Source organism: Peromyscus californicus, unplaced genomic scaffold (assembly GCF_007827085.1).
Source record: "Peromyscus californicus insignis strain IS unplaced genomic scaffold, ASM782708v3 Scaffold_12__1_contigs__length_115047231, whole genome shotgun sequence".
In the NCBI taxonomy this organism is placed as follows: Eukaryota; Metazoa; Chordata; class Mammalia; order Rodentia; family Cricetidae; genus Peromyscus; species Peromyscus californicus.
This window is the reverse complement of record NW_026294413.1, coordinates 100,851,100-100,869,330: the sequence shown is the minus strand read 5'-3', so window position 1 is coordinate 100,869,330 and position 18,231 is coordinate 100,851,100. Positions and strand designations below refer to the sequence as shown.

Below are 18,231 nucleotides of genomic sequence, written 5' to 3'. Positions count from 1 at the left end.
GCCCCTCCCCCCCCCAAAAAAAAAGAGTCACTGTCACTAGTCATGGTGGAATGTTCTTCTCATTAAGGATGACATAAGCAAGCTGGCCCCAAGAAACTCCAAATGGTCTACAAAATACTCTGCAGAAGTCATAACTAAAATATCTTCTACATCCTGAAGGTTCTCGTTTAGTCCCAGAGTCAGAACTGGACACTAGCATTATTCATCACAATGTGCCAAGTAATGCTGGTGCCAGTTAACACATACAACATCCCAGGCAGTGGCCAGATAGGGAACCAGACTCAAAGAGCTTAAATAAACAGCCCAGAGGACTTGGTTAGCAGATGAATGTAGGGTTTGTATCTACTCCTTGACCTCAGGGCCTTAACTCTAGTGACTCTGAGATGCTTCTCCTAAGCACTTCAATAAAACAACACAAATTGTCCAACTCTTCTTAAAGAAATCATGTGTTGTCAAAGCCAGAGAATACAAATTCATATTCTAATAAACAGCATGAGGTTACTCATAATCTGGCCATAAACTTTAGGCTCACCTCAAGCACCTGCCTGTCATCATATACCCTAGGCTCTTACTCCCATTCTACACACCACACCCTGCACTTTTCCATCTCCATAATCCTCCCTCTATTCTTGGAGCAGAGCTCCTTGCCTTCAAGGCACAGACCAATTCCGGCTCTCTAAGTTTTGTCAACCAGTACAAGGGGGTTCCTCCTGCTTCAAGTAGCTCGTACAGCCCTTGTCATGCTGCCTGAGGGGAGAGGAGAGAGAGAGAGAGAGAGAGAGAGAGAGAGAGAGAGAGAGAGAGAGAGAGAGAGAGAGAGAGAGAGAGAGAGAAATGGAGGAAGGGAGGGAGGGAGGGAGGGAGGGAGGGAGGGAGGGAGGGAGGGAGGGAGAGAGAGAGGTATGCAAGCGTACTGTGCACCTGTGTCTGTCTTTCTTCTAGAAGACAGACTCCTCTAGGTTCCCAAAGATTATTTTGGTCACAGGGCTAACACCACCATCTCTCTATGGTGGCAAGTGAGCAACTTTGTGCCCACTCTCAACTGTTTCTCAGTCTTTTCAGATATGAAGACTGCTGCATGGCCTTTTCTGGGTTGACTATTTCTATTTACCCCAGAAGAATAAGCAGGTGGACAATAACAGGCCAAACAAATGATTCTACCCAAGCTCAGTATTGTGACCCAATGAGTTCATTGGGGTTTCCCACAGAAGCTAAGGTGAGAATATATGTCCCAGTGGGAAGGTTACTCATATTGCTTCATTAGACATATGTGATGTGTCTGTCAGTTGCCTTCTAAACATCTGCATTTGGACCTATAGACTATCTCAGATTTCATATGGCATGGAAATAAGTAGAGGAGATAATATTAATGACAAATCAGTAAATACAAGATTAAAACTGAAATACGTTCCCTTAATAGCAGACAACAGGGGCTGACAAGCCAGGGAAGCCAAGAAAACCTTCTGTGAGAAGCTGATATTTAAGCTAAGCTCAAGTTTGCTGAAGAAACAGTGAAATTCGTTAGGCAAAAAGAGAAGCAAGAACTCTAGCAGCCAGAGGAGACAGAGTGCCAGCGTGTCAAGACTTGCCTCTGGATCAAGGCATCTTTGCCTCTTGTAGACACTACCCTGGCCTGCAATAGTGATGGGAGAGCAAAACTGACATTGTTGAGGGTGATGTGGAAACATCTAGAAGTATCACAATATGTTCACCTTTGTTATTTTTTAATCCTGTCTCAAAGGTGCAGTCTCAAGACTGTAAAATGACATGTGAATGCAGCGTTCACACCATTATTACCATAGTCAGACTGGTATACCATACTGTGGAGTATTGTGATAATATAAGGGAATGGAAATGCTCTCTAAAATGGAGAGTGGTTCCCTAGTGACTCACGATGCAGAAGGAGAAGGGTAGTACAGAAATTCCTTCTGTCACCAAAGGAATGTATGTATGTGTAAGTGTAGCCCTAAGAACTGGCGAGCTGATCTCCTACCAAGTTGCCATTGGTGTCCTAACCACATAGAGAGAAGTATTATGGTAACTGACTGAACTGTGTCTCCACTGTGCTTCTTCAGTGGGAAATCCTCCAGAGATAAACTCACCATGTGGACATCTCAATGCCATTTTAAGTTCAGTTACATAAAACATGGTAGATACTCCAGAAACAAGCAACCTTGGAAAGGGACAATGGTTGTAAGGGGAGAACTCTTATTTAGGAGTTGGCAAGGGTCTATCTGGGTTTTCTGGCTGCTGCTTAGCATTCTCAACTGGGGCTTGCATGAGGTCCTCTGTCATCTCTGTAACACCTATTTCCTGGCCATGTGAGAAAATAATAGCCGTCTCTTCTGCCCTAAGAAATGTTATTTCCCAACAAACACCAGTATGCATCCAGCTCCACAGAAGAAAGTCCCTTCTCACAGAGTCAGCTGCCTCCAGCCTGGAGTAGCAGCTGTGAGTCACTTCATGAAGGAGGTCCTCTGCCAGGGCCTGGGAGAGAGGGGACCTGGGCAGCAGCGCTGGATTCAACACTTGAAACTACAGCAGACCCCGTTCAATTTGAATTTCAGAGAAACGATGAATAATTGTCTTATGCTATGTTTATGCTAGAAAGTAACCAGTTTACCTGAAAATAAAATTCAACCAGGCAGCCACTAACCTAGACACTTACCTTAGTTTTCCTATTGTGTGGCTAGAGGGTGGAGAAGGGGGAGGAGTAAGAGAAAGAGGAGGAGCCGGAAGCGAGGAAGGTGGAGAAGGAGTCACCCAGGCTCCTACCAGAGAACTAACGCTCCCTCAGCCTTCGGGGTGAGACCCGCAAGACTCGCAAGGTGTAAATTTGAGAATCGCTTCTGCAGAGACACTAGAGGGTCAGGTCTAAGGACACTGCTCCAGCTTCCTTGCTGTTGCAACTGACTCACGTTCCTGCTACCTGCCGGTGAGTCGCGTCCCGTTGCCTGGCAACGAGTGCACGCTTGTTGGTACAGCTAGAAATCCATCCCTGAGGGATGCCGTGGCGGCGAAGGGAAATGGAATGGGAACACACACACGAGGGGAGGGGGCGCGCTCACCAAGGGGCCGGGAACGCGCCATTGGGCGGGGGGGGGGGGGGGGGGCATGCATATGGGAGAACTAGATTTGCGGTGGGGAAGCACCAAGGAGGAGCATCAGGACAGAGCGATGGAACCTGGCAGACTCCGAGAGACAGAGACTGAGGGGCAGGGACCCTTAGATAGGAGCCCTGAGAACCAGCAGGTCTTTGAAAGTCAGGGGAGACCCTTTGATTCCTGGGAGACAGTCACTCGTTGGCTTGGTAGTTTTAAGACGCCTTTCAGAGCCTACTCATGCACAGGCAACTCCAGGTTGCCCAAAGACACCCTCCACCAGGCCCTCCTTTGCACTCTTCCCTAAATGCCTGTTAGTTTTTGTCAATGTGACAAAAGTCTAGATATACCCGGGAAGAGGAAATCTCAAATGAAGAATTGCCTCCATCGTATTGACCTGTGGGCATATCTGTGAGGCATTTTCTTGACCCATTCCACCATGGGCAGTGCCTATCCCTGGGTGGACTTGGGCTGTGTGAGAAAGGTAGCTGAGTCATCCTGGGGAAGCAAACGAGTAAGAAGTATCCCCTTCGGGGTTACTGCTTCATGTTCTTGCATTGAGTTCTGCCTTGGCTTCCCTTGATGATGGACTGACTGTAACCTGTAAGCCGAATAACACCCTCAGCTGCCCCATCCCAACCCCATGGTGTTTATCAAAGCAAAAGCAAACTAGGACACAAGCCTGGTGGTGTGTGGACCATATTGGGGGGGCTGGCAGGATTCTACATGTTCTCTTCTAACTTATGTGGCCATGGCATTGCTCATTGATAGAGGCTTCCATAAATGCAAGAAGAGGCACTGATGGGTCAACAAAGTATAGCTGTTCCTAGCATCAGAACCCTCAGACATATTTACTGAGTACTTAGTGTGTGCCAAGGGTCAGGGATAGTATCTTCATAGGACTTGTCACTTTTTATCAGTGTGGCAGTCACTCAATGACCCAGGAATGGATGTGTCCTGGGAAGGCAATTGGTGGTTCTGTGCCAGGATTCTACACTGATAGAGGCGTAGGTCAGTGGCTAGGAATTGCACTGGAGATTTTATCAGGATACATATGTCTTGAATCTGAGATGTTGGAAGTTGCATTTCACCAAGCCCATCAACAATTTGTCATCAGATCACAGAGCAGCAGGGGTTTGGAAGATGGTTTATCTACTGGCACAAAGAGAGCATGACCTGCCCCAACCCCCCAGCCTCCACACCTATCCCAAACTTAGTGGCTTTAATCCCAAATGTATACAGCACTAACCCCTCTGGATGTTTTGTTTCCTTTGTCTTCTGGATCTTGAATCATTTGCACATGATCTTGAATCTTAGGCTGCTTCTTTCTTCTGTCTTGTCACTGGGCCATCCTCCACACCTGGCCTTTCTGACAACCCTGGCAATCACAGCTCTGCCTGTGTGGTGGTTTCAATGAGAATGGTCCCCATAGGTTCATGTCTTTGAATGCTTGGTCCCCAGTTGATGTAACTGTTTAGAAAGTGTGTCACTGGAGATAGACTTTGAGGTTTCAAAAGCCCACAGCAGGCTCTCTCTCTCTCTCTCTCTCTCTCTCTCTCTCTCTCTCTCTCTCTCTCTCTCTCACACACACACACACACACACACACACACACACACACACACACACACACCTCCAACTTGCAGGTAAGAAGTAAACTCTTAGCTACTGCTCCAGCACCATGCCTTTCTGCCCGCTGCCATGCTCCCCGCCCCCATGATAGTCATGACTCACCCTCTAAAACTATGAAGCTCCCATATTAAGTGCTTTCTTTTATAAGTTGTCTTGGTCATGGTGTCTCTTCATATCAATAGAAAAGTAACTAAGATGGCCTGCTTGTGTAATACAATCCCTATCTCAAGATCCTTAATCGCAACTGCAAAGCTCCTTTTATTGTATAAGGTACCATTCACAGGTTCCAGGTGTGAGAATATGGATGCCATTGGGAGCAAGAATGTAGTACTGGAACAAGCCTTCCAGATGGCTCCTGTGAACACAAACACTTAATTTGTTAGAGTTTTCTTACTTTCTGGCATAACTGTCTCTGGCTGGTTAGACTTTCTTTGCCCCAACACTGGAAACAACCTCTTCTTTAAGGATCTCTGGTCCCTTAAGCAATGAACAATATTTAATTCCCCTTTGAAGCTGGGTGTAGTGGAGCATACCTCTCATTCATCACTACGAAGGCTTAGGCAGAAGAAGTACAAGTTCAAAGCCACCCTAGACTATTTAGAGAGTTGCAGGCTAGCCTATGCATAGTGAGACTCTGTCTCATTTTTAAAAGGAAATACAAATAAATACAAGTGTGCTCAGAGTGTACACTGCTTCTGGAATGTTTGGGTTTCTAGACTCTGATAGTAATGAGTGGTAGAACATATATATGTTTTCTATACCAATATGTCTATTTATCCATCCTTAAGCTGAAAATGGGAATATGGAGGCTAGGTGCTAAGGATATATGTTGATAACATCTTGTTCCATAGCTCATGTTTATTAAATTCTTGCTGTGTGCCAGGCTGGATACCTTTCATGTGATTAGTAGCTCAATTTGTCCTTTCAATATTATGAGGAATGTATTTTATTTCTGTTTTCCAAAGAACATCAAGACTCTGAGACACCAAGCAACTTTCTGAAGATCACAGAGCTGTTAAGTGTCAACAACAGGCCTGGTACAGATGTTTGCGCTGCTGTGACTCTGCTCTGGTTCACTGTTGCTCCCAATGTGGCATTCAGTCTCAAGCTGCATTATCTGTCACTCTTGACACCTGTTAGGAAATCTAGGAGCATCATCTCCACCTAAAGTGATGTTGTGGGATAGCGTATCAGCAGTTGCTTTCTTCCTTCTCTCTCCCTATAAAGTAAATGAGCCTCTGTTGTCTATGTCATAGATTAGCTTCCAACATCACAATAGCACAGCTTGCTGTTTACCCAGAGTTTCTCTGTACTTAGGGGCAAATATGGGTTAGTTAAAAACCTTCACCACCCTTTACTAATCTAGGGCCAAGCCTCTCAAGACTGATGACCACTAGGACGTGTGGTCTGACATATTCCAGCTGCAAAGCCTTAGGAAAGAAGCCTACCTGACTGCAGCGGCTATTGGCAAGTGCAATTTGGTTGGTTCTTTTCAGAAAGGTAGTGCTATGGTTGGATCTTAAATGACCCCCAAAAGCCACATGCTGAAGGCTAGTTTGCCAGTCTGTAGTATTAGTTCCAAATGAAAATCCAGTGTTTCAAACTCCAAAAGGCAGTCCAAATATCCAGAAACAGGCTCAACTTGGACTCCAGGAGGATTTCTGATGGTTGTTAGATAAAAGCCAACATTTCTCAGGAACTTGTGAAGGCAAAGCTGTTTCCCATATCACTAGCAGAAGGGACGTCTTAAAAGGCTTCCTGTAGTGCTTATTAGCATACCAAAGAATTGCAGGTACCTGTTTCAAAGTAGCTCTTCTCACCTCCTCCCCTACTCCCTCCTGCTCATGGGCTTCCCTCCCCGCACCTACTCATTCTTCTTACAACTCTGCTATTTTCAACATGCTCTCTCTGTCCCCCTCCCCCTTCCCGCCATGCTCCTCCCCTCTGATCTGCTCCTGCTTCTCTCCTGGTCAGGTCCAGTCTGCTGGCCATGTTCAGTCTACTTTTTTCTCTGCCTCTGAACCCCCGCTCTGGACTCTTCCAGATGCCTCTGGCTGTTCTCTCTCTCATATCTACAATAAAAGCCTTCCCCTTAACCATACCACGGAACTGCCATGTGGTCAGTTTATACATGTAGCGCTGTTGGAGGCTGATGGAATCTTTAATGAGTAGGGCCTATAGGAAGAAGGTGCATCACCAGAGGCATGCCCTTGAAGGGAAATGTGGGACTCTGACCCCTTCCTCCCTCTCTCCTGACTTTCATGAGGTGAGCAGCTTTGTTCTAATGTGTTCCTCCCTACCCTGAAGTTCTCTCTGCCTTTCCAGAGGCCCAAAACCAATGAAGCCAATGACTATGACCTGAGACATCCAAAGTCATGGGCAAAAGTAAACACTGCCTCATTTAGTTGATTATCTCAGGCATTTTGTTATAACAACAGAGAGTTTACTAATATGGAAATTGGTGCCATGAAATTAGGCTCATTCGTTTGATTACTTGATAAAGTACTTCAGAAATCTTGGGAATTTGTGGAAGGAATTTTGAAAAATTTGGAGAAGCCAGCCTACAATACTATAAGCTGTAGTGTACCCCCATAAAGCTTGCCTCAGGATTAGAGGAGAGAGACAGCCATTAAATTAGACACAGAGGTCAGGCAGTGGTGGCACACACCTTTAATCCTACCACTTGGGAGGCAGAGATCCATCTGGATCTCTGTGAGTTCAAGGCCACACTGGGCTACATGAGAGAAACAGAGCCAGGCAGTGGTGACACACACCTTTAATCCCAGGAAGTAATGTGGCAGGACATAGAAAGGTATACAAGGCATGAGGAAACAGGAACTCACTCTCTTTAGACTGAGGATTTCGTAGAGCTAAGAACTAGTGGCTGACTGTTCTGCTTCTCTGATCTTTCAGCTTTCACTCTGATATCTGGCTCTGGGTTTTTTATTATAAGACCTTTTAAGATTCATGTTACAAGAAGCAGAACTCGATGGGCAGTTCTGGCAAGGGCTCAGAAGACCAGAGTACCAATAAGTAAATAAATTGACAATACGATTACTTGATGTAGTTAAGAGGAGGGTTTTATTGTAAATGGGCAGGAGAGAACAGCCAGAGGCATCTGGAGAGTCCAGAGCAGAGAGAGAAAGAAGTAGTCTGAACATGGCCAAGGGACTTGAACTTGGTCTGCCACCCAGAAGGCCTTGAACTTTTGATCCTCTTGCCCTAGACTCCTCAGTAACTGGAATTTTAGGCCTTCACCATCAGGCTTGACCTCCATTTTTTTCTCAGAAATATGTATTAATAATTTGCTCTTTCAATTTTTTTTGAGAGAGGGTCTCATTCTGTTGTTCAACCTGGCTTCAAATTCTTTTTTAACAGAATATCATTTATTTATTTGTTGACAACTTCACACATCTAATCAATGCATTTTGATTATATCTAGCACAAATTCCTCCTCCGACTCCTCCTGTATGCCTCCGGCACAGTTCTCTCCTCTCGCTGTCTGACTAATAGCCCATTGAGTCTAATTGCTGCTGCCTGTTGGGATAGTGGCTGGTTGTGCTAATTTGATCTTGCATAGGTAGCTATAGCTGCAGTGAGTTCATGCCGAGTCATAGAATGAAGACAGCATGTCACAGCACTCATCCCCACCGTCTGGTTCTTAAATTCTTTCCATCCCTCTTCTATTATGTTCCTTGAACCTTGGGGTGAGGATTGATACAGATGTCCCATGTAGGACTGAACACTCAATAGACACTTATTCGCAGCACTTGGACCAGTCATGAGCCTGTATTAGCCACTGCCCACTGCAGGCAGAAGCTTCTCTGCTGCCTCTAATTCTTTATCCCCTTGCCTCAGCCTCAAGAGAGCCAAGATTACAGACATGAGCCACCTTGGCCCACTTCTTTTGATTTCTGCAGAGGGTCATATCTTAGAGTTTTCCCTGACAGGAGACTTAGGACTTTGACTTTTGAGTAGTTCTGGGACTATTAAAGACTTCAGTGCTAGGCACAGTCATACATGCCTGTAGTTCCATCACTCAGAGGACTGAGGCAAGAGGATGGCAAGTTCAGGACAGCTTGAGCCACACTACAAAAACCTGTCTCAAAAAACAAACCCCAAATCAACAGCAAAAGACTTCAGGGACTCTTGAAGATCTACTGAATATATTTTTCATGGTGAGGTAAGTACTCACCTTTGGGAGCCAGGGGCAGAGTGTTGTGATCCGATCTTAAACATCCCCTAAAGGGTCATATGCTAAAGGCTTGTTTGTGGGGCTGTGCCAATATTGGGAAATAGCAGTCTGTAGCAGGGGCAGCCTAGTGAAAGGAAGTTAGGTCATTGGGGTCACACCCTTGGAGAGGAGTTCCCCCCTCCCCGTGTCTCTCTCTCTTCCCCCCCTCTTCTCTCGTGTGTGGGGTTGGAGTATGTGTCCCTCCCTTCCTCTTTTCCTCTTTCCTTTCCACCCTTCCTGAAGTGAGCTACTCATACCTACCATGTACCCTCTCTTACAATGTTTGGCCTCATTATAAGATCCAGAGTGATGGGACCAAATGGTTACAGAGCCACAACAAGCTTTTCTGTCTGTACTTGATGATCTGAAGTATTGTGTCGTTGTAATGGAAAACTACCATAAGTGTGATCCAGAATTACCTCACATTTGTCCTGGAACAAATCTGTTGTTAGAATGGACCTGTTTTAAAAGGCGGATCGTATTTGTAAAATGGAGTGTCTGATTTGGTGTTTCCCAGGTCCGCAGCATGGAAACTGCCTACCTGAAGAAGTGTTTTGGAAACAACCTGACCCAGGCACTGGCAGAGGTGGCAAGCGTGCGGCCCAGTGACCCAATAGAGTACTTGGCTCACTGGCTTTACCATTATAGGGATGTGACTAATGCTGAAGAAAAGGTGTGTTTGTGAACTGGGCCTGCTTGGGAGGGCGGCTTGCTCAGAACAGCTCGACATCCAAGGCAGAGTCCTGAGCTGCCCTGGAAAGTTTCTTGGCTCATCCACCATGCGAGGATTGCTTAGTCCCAGCTAGCTCTGATGTATGAGGACTCTGAGGGTAAGGAGAGAATCTAGCTCAGAGAGTTTAGAGTTGGGTTTGGAGCTGCAGGCTAGCTAATCCTTATAATAGGAAGCAGTTCAGTGGGCCTGGTAGGTCCAGGTCTATCTCAGGTAAAGGAGGGTTCCTGTCTAAGGGGTGGCACCTGATTTGTCTCTGTCATATTACCCAGAAAAGGCAAGAGGAGGCACAGCTGAAGGAGGAGTACGGCAGGAGCCTCAAGGAAGGGAGAATGGCCGAAATGGTGAAACAAGAGGAAGAACAGATTCAGCAGAGGTGTGACAAGTGTCACCAGGTAGGAGGGAAGAAGGAAAATCCAGCTCAGCCACCCTGAGGCAGGGTTTCCAGGAAATTCTCAAGTCACCTGGCACTGGACAGAGCACACTGAGGCTACCCTTGGCCAGCCTGTCCCTCACAGCTGCACTGCAGGCATAAGCCAGGCTCATTGACATCTTGTCCATAAAATACTCGGCAAAAGAAAAATGAAAAAGGCAAATTTACCTTAGATTTCAGAAAATGTCATGAATGTGAATATGACTGGCTTTAAAGACTTCAGATTTAAAATATTCTTTCTTTCAAATTCCTTGAAGCCCTTTAAAAATATTCCATATTTCTCAGAGACCAAATATAATTCTCAATGCATATATTACATAAAGCATTCTACTTAGCATTTTATCTTTCGATTATGAGTATTTATGTGTGCCCTCTACTATATTATTACAAACATCAGTTATTGACTCCAAAGGGTTGAAAGCAACTCTGTCTTCCTCGGTTTGGCAAGCAGAACTTTAGTCTTCCACAGTCTTCTACAAACTTCTAAAAATTGCACCATTTCACACAGTACCTTGTTAGAGAACTCTCTTAAGTGTAATATTGGGATTGACCCCAGATGTCTTCTTTTTTTTTTTTTTTTTTTTTTTTTTTGGTTTTTCGAGACAGGGTTTCTCTGTGTAGCTTTGCGCCTTTCCTGGAACTCACTTGGTAGCCCAGGCTGGCCTCGAACTCACAGAGATCCACCTGGCTCTGCCTCCCGAGTGCTGGGATTAAAGGCGTGCGCCACCACCGCCCGGCCCCAGATGTCTTCTTAATCATCAATATCTCCTTAGACATCATCAATATGTCCTTAATATCCTTAGTGAGGTCCTCTGCATTCACCAGCTTTGCTGTCCCAAAGCCAACTCAGAAGACACTGAGCTTATTTACATTTGATACTAAGATACTCAGCAATCTAATACACTCTCATAACCAGTGGGCTTATTTTGTAAGGCTGAATGTCTTGTCAATTGAAAGGAAGATACACCAGATTTAGAAGCCTGGACTATAAGGTAAATTCAAAGCCAGCCTGGGCAAATAAAAATCCTAAAGAGGTGAGACCATATCACTCAGTGTTAGAGAATCAGCTAGTATGTACGAGTGCTGGGTTCAATTCCCTAGAACAAAGAAAGAGAGAGATTCACTATGTAGCCCAAGAACTTACTGCAATCTTCTTGCGTCAGCCTCCCAAGTGCTAAGAATTACAATCACAAGCTACCATACCCATCAGGAAGTTGGTTTGATAGTACTTTTTGACAATCCCATGAGTCCAATCCATGCACTCCAAAGTAACTATGAATACGGGTGAATATATTGCAATATATTTTTGTGTAACCCTATTGTGTAGGTCTGAAACTTGTACTTTGTAGTTGGCCACATTTTGCAATATTAAAGGTTGAACGTGCATGAAAGGGAGCTCACCCTCCAGGGTTTATTCTTTGAACGACTGAGATGGAAGAGATGAGGACCTGATGCTTTACCTACCAAACCATCTCTTCCACCCTCTCATCATTTTTTTCTGGGGATATCATGCCCAGAAGACAGTGTTCTACAATGTTCCACCCCTTCTTTCTGATCTTACATTCTTTCTACCCGCTCTGCTGCCTTGGAGGATGTGATAGAGCATTAAATAATCAAGTCACTTATTCTCAGCAGCTTTTCCCTCAACTTCAGGTTGGATCATTTCTGTTACTCTGTCATGGTCAGCATTCTATTTAGGAATTTCCATGATTATTTTCTTTGCCTTTTGTGTATAAGTGACTATGTATGTATGCATACATGTGGAAGTCAGGGGTCAGTCTCAGGTGCCATCCATCTTGTCTTTTGGTTGTTTTTTTTAAGGTTTATTTATATTTATTTTATGTGTATATATGTTTGTGTACATGTGTATAAGTGTGCCATGTACATACAGGACCAATGGAGGCCAGAAGAGGGTGTTGGATCCCCTGAAATTAGGGTTACAGATACTTGTGCACATCCATGTAGGTGCTGGGAACTGAACCTAGGTCCCCTGCAAGGGCAGCAAGTTCCCTTAACTACGAAGTCATCTTTCTAGTCCTCATCTTGTTTTTTGAGGCAGGGCCTCTCACTGCCCTAAAGCTTAATGATTAGGCTAGGCTTAATGATGATCATCCCAGTGAGTTGCAGGGATACCTGTGCTGGCTTCCCCAGCACTGGGATTACAAGCACACACCACTATGCCCTTTTGGGTTTTGTTGTTGTTGTTGTTTACTTCATTTTTGGGGATCAAACATGTCCTCCTACTTACACAGCAAGCTCTTTACTGGTTGAGTCATCTCCCCAACCCCTCTATGATTTTTTTTTTTTAGTGCAGCTATACTATTCAACTCTAGAATTCCTGTTTCCATTTTCTTGACTATCTACCTTAATTTTTACTTATTATGTCTGTGTTTCTCCCTTAGAGTTTTGAAAGTATTTAAGACTACGTTAAGTCCCTCTCTGCTATTCCCATCATCTGTGACATTTTGAAGTTAATGGCTCATATTCACCTCCTTCTTCATCTGTCTAGTAATTTCTATGTGTGTGCTGAACATTGCAGTTGATGTTTTGTAGAGTCCAGAGTGCACTGCATGAGGTTTTACCTGCAGGCTGCTGAGTCCCTGTGCACCGCTTTGATCCCAGCAGGTTTGATCTCACGGGTCTCTGCAGTAGGTTGATTTTAGCTTTGTTCTTTGTGGGTGTCCAGCATAAAAACAGCAGTTGTGTGTTCTTGCTATCCCTGTGTTTAATCTCCAAAAACACCTTCTCTCCTTTGTGTTTTCTCTTCAGGAACTGCTCCCCGAAGCTCTTTCCTCAAACAAGACCCCAGCCCTGCAGGAAGACAAAGCACCTCTTGAGAAGGAGACTATGGGGCAGACATCTCAGCCAGGTGTCTCCAGTGTGGCTGCAGAAATGCCTCAACGGGTTTTTACCTCTTGAGAAAATGGCCTGCAAGAGGAACTCTCACCTCAGCTAAGATGGAAGAGACTGAGAAGGAGGCAGGCATCTACAGATGCTCTGGTCTGCTAACCATGAATGCCTTTAATCATGTGAAGTTTTAGAGTAGCTATTGGATAAAAATGAATCCAGAACATGAATTAAATACAATAAGTCATCAAACTGATGAGGCCTTTTCCTCCTACATTATAGGATGAAAGCATGACCCTCTCCCATACCCTTCTTTTAATTTTTTTTAAATTTTATTTTATGTGCATTATTTTTTCCATGGGTGTCGAGTCCCCTGGAACTGGAATTACAGACAGTTGTGAGCTGCCATGTGGGTCCTGGGAATTGAACCCAGGTCCTCTGGAAGAGGAGTCAGTGCTCTTAACTACTGAGCCATCTCTCCAGCCCCTCCCATACCCTTCTAACTTTAGCTGTGTTTTGCAGTCAGGGCTCTGGGAATCCTTACAGATGTCATGGAGGTTGCCCATGGTAGTAATAACAGGTGTTTTCTTCACCCTATGTCACCACGTTAAAAAATGTCTCCATCGTTTTATTGTGATAAAGCATAAGACATAAAATTTACAGTTCAATGACCTTAACACATTTATGTTGTACAACTATCCCTACCAGCCAGCATCCATACTCTTCCTTTACCTTGTAGGACTGAAGCTCGGTCCCATTAAATACCTCTATTTTCCCCTCCCCCAAAACCTCAAAACCATTATTCTACTTTGTCTGGGTTGTTTTAACTATTCCAAGTACCTCATATAACTGGAATCAGGTGTGTGTGTGTGTGTGTGTGTGTGTGTGTGTGTGTGTGTGTGTGTAGCTGGAGTTTTCCTGCCTGGCCCACAGTCAGGGCAAATCTCTCTCACCCGCCAGTCCCAAGCCGCTCAAACCCGATCAAGTAAACACAGAGACTTATATTGGTTACAAACTGTATGGCCGTGGCAGGCTTCTTGCTAACTGTTCTTACAGCTTAAATTAATCCATTTCTATTAATCTATACCTTGCCACGTGGCTTGTGGCTTACCGGTACTTTACATCTTCCTTGTCCTCATGGCGGCTGGCAGTGTCTCTCTCCCCAGCTTCCTGTTCTCTCAATTTTCCTCTCTGTTAGTCCCGCCTATACTTCCTGCCTGGCCACTGCCAATCAGTGATTTATTCATTGACCAATCAGCAACACATTTGACATACAGACCATCCCACAGCATGTGTGTGTGTGTGTGTTTTCATTTAGCATTCTGTAGTTATCCTTAGGTTCTAGTGGCTAGAATTTAGTGCTTTTATTTGTCATATTATGTCCTCAGAGTTCACTCACCCTGAAACATGGATCAGAATTTCCATCCTTCTTAAAGCTGATCAGTATTCTACCCTAATATGGAATGCACAGAATGTAAGCATTTCTGCATTTGATCATGCAGTGTGGTGGCTTGTGGATATGAGAAATAATTAAGAGGAAACTCACAGGATAGAGAGACTGGGAATGTGAGTCATCCAAGATGGTTGCTATGGTTTTTGTTTGGGTCCCATGGATGGATGGAGGTAGTTTTTCCTTCAGTATAGGACAGAAGAAAAGTGGGGCATGCTGAGTATATGGTACCTATGAAAGGACAGGCATGAGAATACCACAAAAGAGAATAGACCTGAGATGCTATCCCTGCCCCAAACCCAAGAAAAGCCAGAGACCCCAGGCCAGCCTTGGCCTCTCTGGAAGATGCTAGAGCAGAAAGGAGAATTGCTATTTATCTGAAGGGGCCTCAGGACACACTCTCTCTTTCTCTCTCTCCTTCTCCCTCTCCCTCTCAATTTTATCCATATATAATATAACATAAATACATTTATGTAGTTAGGGTGTGTTTACTTTTGTGTGTATGTGTGGATACATGTGACACAGCACACGTCGGGGTCAGAGGACAACTTTCAGGAGTCAGCTCTCTCCTCTTACCGTGTGGGTTCTGGGGATGGACCTTGGGTCCTCAGGTTGTCTTAGGAAGCACTTTTACCCTACTAAGTCATCTCACAGATCCATCCTTAGACCATGTTTAAGCCTATATTAAACATAACTTGGAATTGTATAATGGAATTTTGATCAAAGTGTGGCATATTTTTGCAAATAACTACAAATCCTATATTTGCTCTATTTCTTTTTTGTTTGTTTGTTTGGTTTCTTTTGCTTTTTTTGTTGTTGTTTTTCGAGACAGGGTTTCTCTGTGTAGCTTTGCGCCTTTCCTGGAACTTGCTTTGGAGACCAGGCTGGCCTCGAACTCACAGAAATCCGCCTGCCTCTGCCTCCCAAGTGCTGGGATTAAAGGCGTGCGCCACCACCACCCAGCCAATTTTGCTCTATTTCAAAGTCATTATTTCCATTGACCACTGTTTTGTATGATCCCTACTCTTGCAAATTTAAAATTTTGCATTTTAGTTTTACCAGTAATGCAAATTGAAGCAAAACAAAACAAAATGGCACTGCTTGGTGGTAGTACAAAGGCAACTTTGAGTTAGAATGCTCTTATGAATATCCCTCAAAAAGAGCTTGGAGCTTTGTCTTCTATGCTTGATGGTTTTATATCAACTTGACACAAGCTAGAGTTATCTGAAAGGAGGGAGCCTCAATTGAGAAAATGCCTCTTTAACATCCAGCTGTAGGGTATTTTCTTAAATAGTGATTAATGGAGACGGCCCAGCACATTGTGGGTGGTACCATTCCTGGACTAGTAGTCCTGGGTTTCATGAGACAGCAGGTTGAGCAAGCCATGCTGAGCAAGCCAGTAAGTAGCTCCCCTCTATGGCCTCTGCATCATTTCCTGCCTCCAGGTTCCTGCCCTGCTTGAGTTCCTGTCCTGACTCCCTTCACTGATATGGAAGTGTAAGCTAAATAAACCTTTTCCTTCCTGGCTTGCTTTGGTCATGGTGTTTCATCACAGCAATAGAAACCCTAAGACACCCTCCATTAGACAGCAAGCTCCCTGTGGAACTAGCGTTCACTGCCTAGCAGGTGTAGCCAACCTCTGGAACTAAAACCAGGGACACATCAGGCCATCCAAGAGTTAGAACAGGCCTTCAATATTAATATAGAATACTAGATATATTTAATTTCATTGAGTAACAAATACTACCACCCCCAGCTTAGAACTATACCCATTGGAGTTCCTTAGGCCATAGGACCAAGCAACTTATGGAGTCTTGAGGTAGAGTCATAGTGTTGTTCATGGCAACATCTTATCAGATACTTGAGGTTAGCCTTGTCACACTTACAGGAATCTCTCCTTCTTGCTAGCAGCTTCTGGGGACTGTCTGTCATTCCCTATGCTGGGTCCTCTCTAGAGCATGCACACTGTTTGCTCATTTATGACGAGCAGGAAAATCTCTTTGATTCCCTTTAAGGGTTCACCAGATTAGATGGGGTTCACCCATAACAGTTCCCACATTTAAATTTTTCTTTTTCAGTTTTTTTTCCTTTTTGAGATAGGGTCTCATGTATCCCAGGATGGACTTGAACTCAATGTGTAAAGAGGATGATCTTAAACTTTTTATCCTCTTGTCTCCACCTCCTGAATACTTTGATTACAGACATGTACCATCATAACCAGTTTTTGTCATATTGGGAAATCAAATCCAGGACTTCATGCTTATTAAACAAGCACTCTATCAACTGAGCTACATCCCTAGCCCAACAATTTCACTTTTAAGAAACTCAAAGCCAATTGATTTTATCTTAGTCATGGGCCATGCTATCCCATGCTGTTCACCAGCTCTGCACCCACACCCACACACACACACACACACACTCACACACACACACTAGGACATACATCAGTAAGTAAGATCAAGGCCATCTCATAGTCATGCACTAAAAAAAATAAGCTTTTCAGAAAGCGAGGGGCTATGACTACCAGTGTAAAATAGAACATGAGGAATTCAGTGACCAGAGTCAATGAGGCCCATGCACTGGAGGAGCCTTCACTGAGCAATGATGTTCAAAGAACCAGTGGGCTGAGGTATGAGTGGATGGAGAAAGGAGATTGAACTAGCAGAGCACCTGGGGAAAACGAACAACAAACAGAGCAATAGATATATACAGTGGGGGGAACTGGGAGCTTGCTCAGTACAGGCTGCTTGGGAGACAAGGAAATGGAAATAAGGACAGCCCACCCAGTCAGAGGGTGGAAAAGCTAAATTCCCTTTTCACTGAGAAACGCCCCTACCTTGTGAGCTTTTAGAATAAGCACAACCTTCTCAAGCCCATGCTGCTTCTTATTAACCAGGTGTCCAAGCTAAAAATATCACCTTTACATTCCCAGACTAAAGTTTAGGGACCAGAATTCAGCCTCTTCATTTTGTGAAGTTGCCAAAGACCTAACAACTAGCACATGGTACCCATCCTTAGGATAAAGTCTGAGTTACATGAAATGGCATGCAAAGATCTTTTTAAATTTTTTATAAGAAATACACTAATTATCACAAGAATGGGTTTCATTGTGACATTTTCATTATGTATTTTGACTATATTCATCCCTATTTCCCCATTTTGTCCTCCTCTGACTCCAGCTGATTCCCTTCTTTTCAACTACTCCCCCTCTACAGTCTATAAAAAAATATTCCACACAGGGTTTTGGTGTATGGAGGGAGTTAATGTGTTTTAACAAGAGTTTCTCTATATAGCTCAGGCTGACCTTTAAGTCACTATGTAGCTCAGGCTGGCCTCAGACTATCTTCCTACCTCAGGTTCCTAAGTGCTCCACAACTGGTTAGCTAATATTAATGGTGAAATACAAGTAGCTTTCCCACTAATATCATAAACAAGGTAAGGATGCACCTTCTCACCATGACTCCTTTACAATATCATTGCTGAAATCATAGCTAATGCAAAAAAATAAAATAAAATAAATACATACAGATGCATATTTGTAACCCCAGTGTTTGGAAAGTTGAGGAAGAAGGATCATGAATTTGAGACCAGATTGGGTTATATCATGAGTTCCAGGCCAGCCTTAGCTACATAGAAAGACCCTCTACGAGAATTCAGTTGTGCAACCTGTTAGCTTGGGGAACTTTTATGAGAGGCCTGTTTCAAATAAATAACTAAAAATACACCAATGTACTTTTTTGAGAAGGATGAAGTCAAATTGTGTTTCTTCAAGATGTCCCAACTGTTGGTGTAGGAACTAAGAGCAA

The 18,231-nt window shown here is 44.1% G+C and overlaps 1 protein-coding gene across 5 annotated transcripts; it reads left to right on the top strand.

Moving 5' to 3' along the window:
- Window positions 1-2,738: 2,738 nt before the first annotated feature.
- Window positions 2,739-15,952, top strand: Dydc2 (DPY30 domain containing 2). 5 transcript variants are annotated; one of them, XM_052734019.1, is made up of 5 exons: window positions 2,739-2,935; window positions 5,697-5,745; window positions 9,483-9,638; window positions 9,968-10,090; window positions 12,898-15,952. In XM_052734019.1, the coding sequence occupies exons 3-5, from the start codon at window positions 9,492-9,494 to the stop codon at window positions 13,045-13,047; spliced, it is 420 nt and encodes a 139-aa protein (XP_052589979.1). In that variant the 5' UTR covers window positions 2,739-2,935; window positions 5,697-5,745; window positions 9,483-9,491; the 3' UTR covers window positions 13,048-15,952. The 5 variants fall into 5 exon arrangements, with proteins under 5 accessions (XP_052589979.1, XP_052589978.1, XP_052589976.1 ...); XM_052734018.1 differs by having other exon boundaries at window positions 5,697-5,768; XM_052734016.1 differs by having other exon boundaries at window positions 5,697-5,957.
- The last annotated feature ends 2,279 nt before the right edge of the window (window positions 15,953-18,231 follow it).

Bases quoted from the DNA above. Each gene is read 5' to 3' on its own strand.
- Dydc2 (XM_052734016.1), top strand. From the start codon at position 5,904: ATGTTGTGGGATAGCGTATCAGCAGTTGCTTTCTTCCTTCTCTCTCCC. The intron at 9,639-9,967 runs GTGTGTTTGTGA...CATATTACCCAG, and splicing joins TGACTAATGCTGAAGAAAAG to AAAAGGCAAGAGGAGGCACA. The intron at 10,091-12,897 runs GTAGGAGGGAAG...TTTTCTCTTCAG, and splicing joins GGTGTGACAAGTGTCACCAG to GAACTGCTCCCCGAAGCTCT.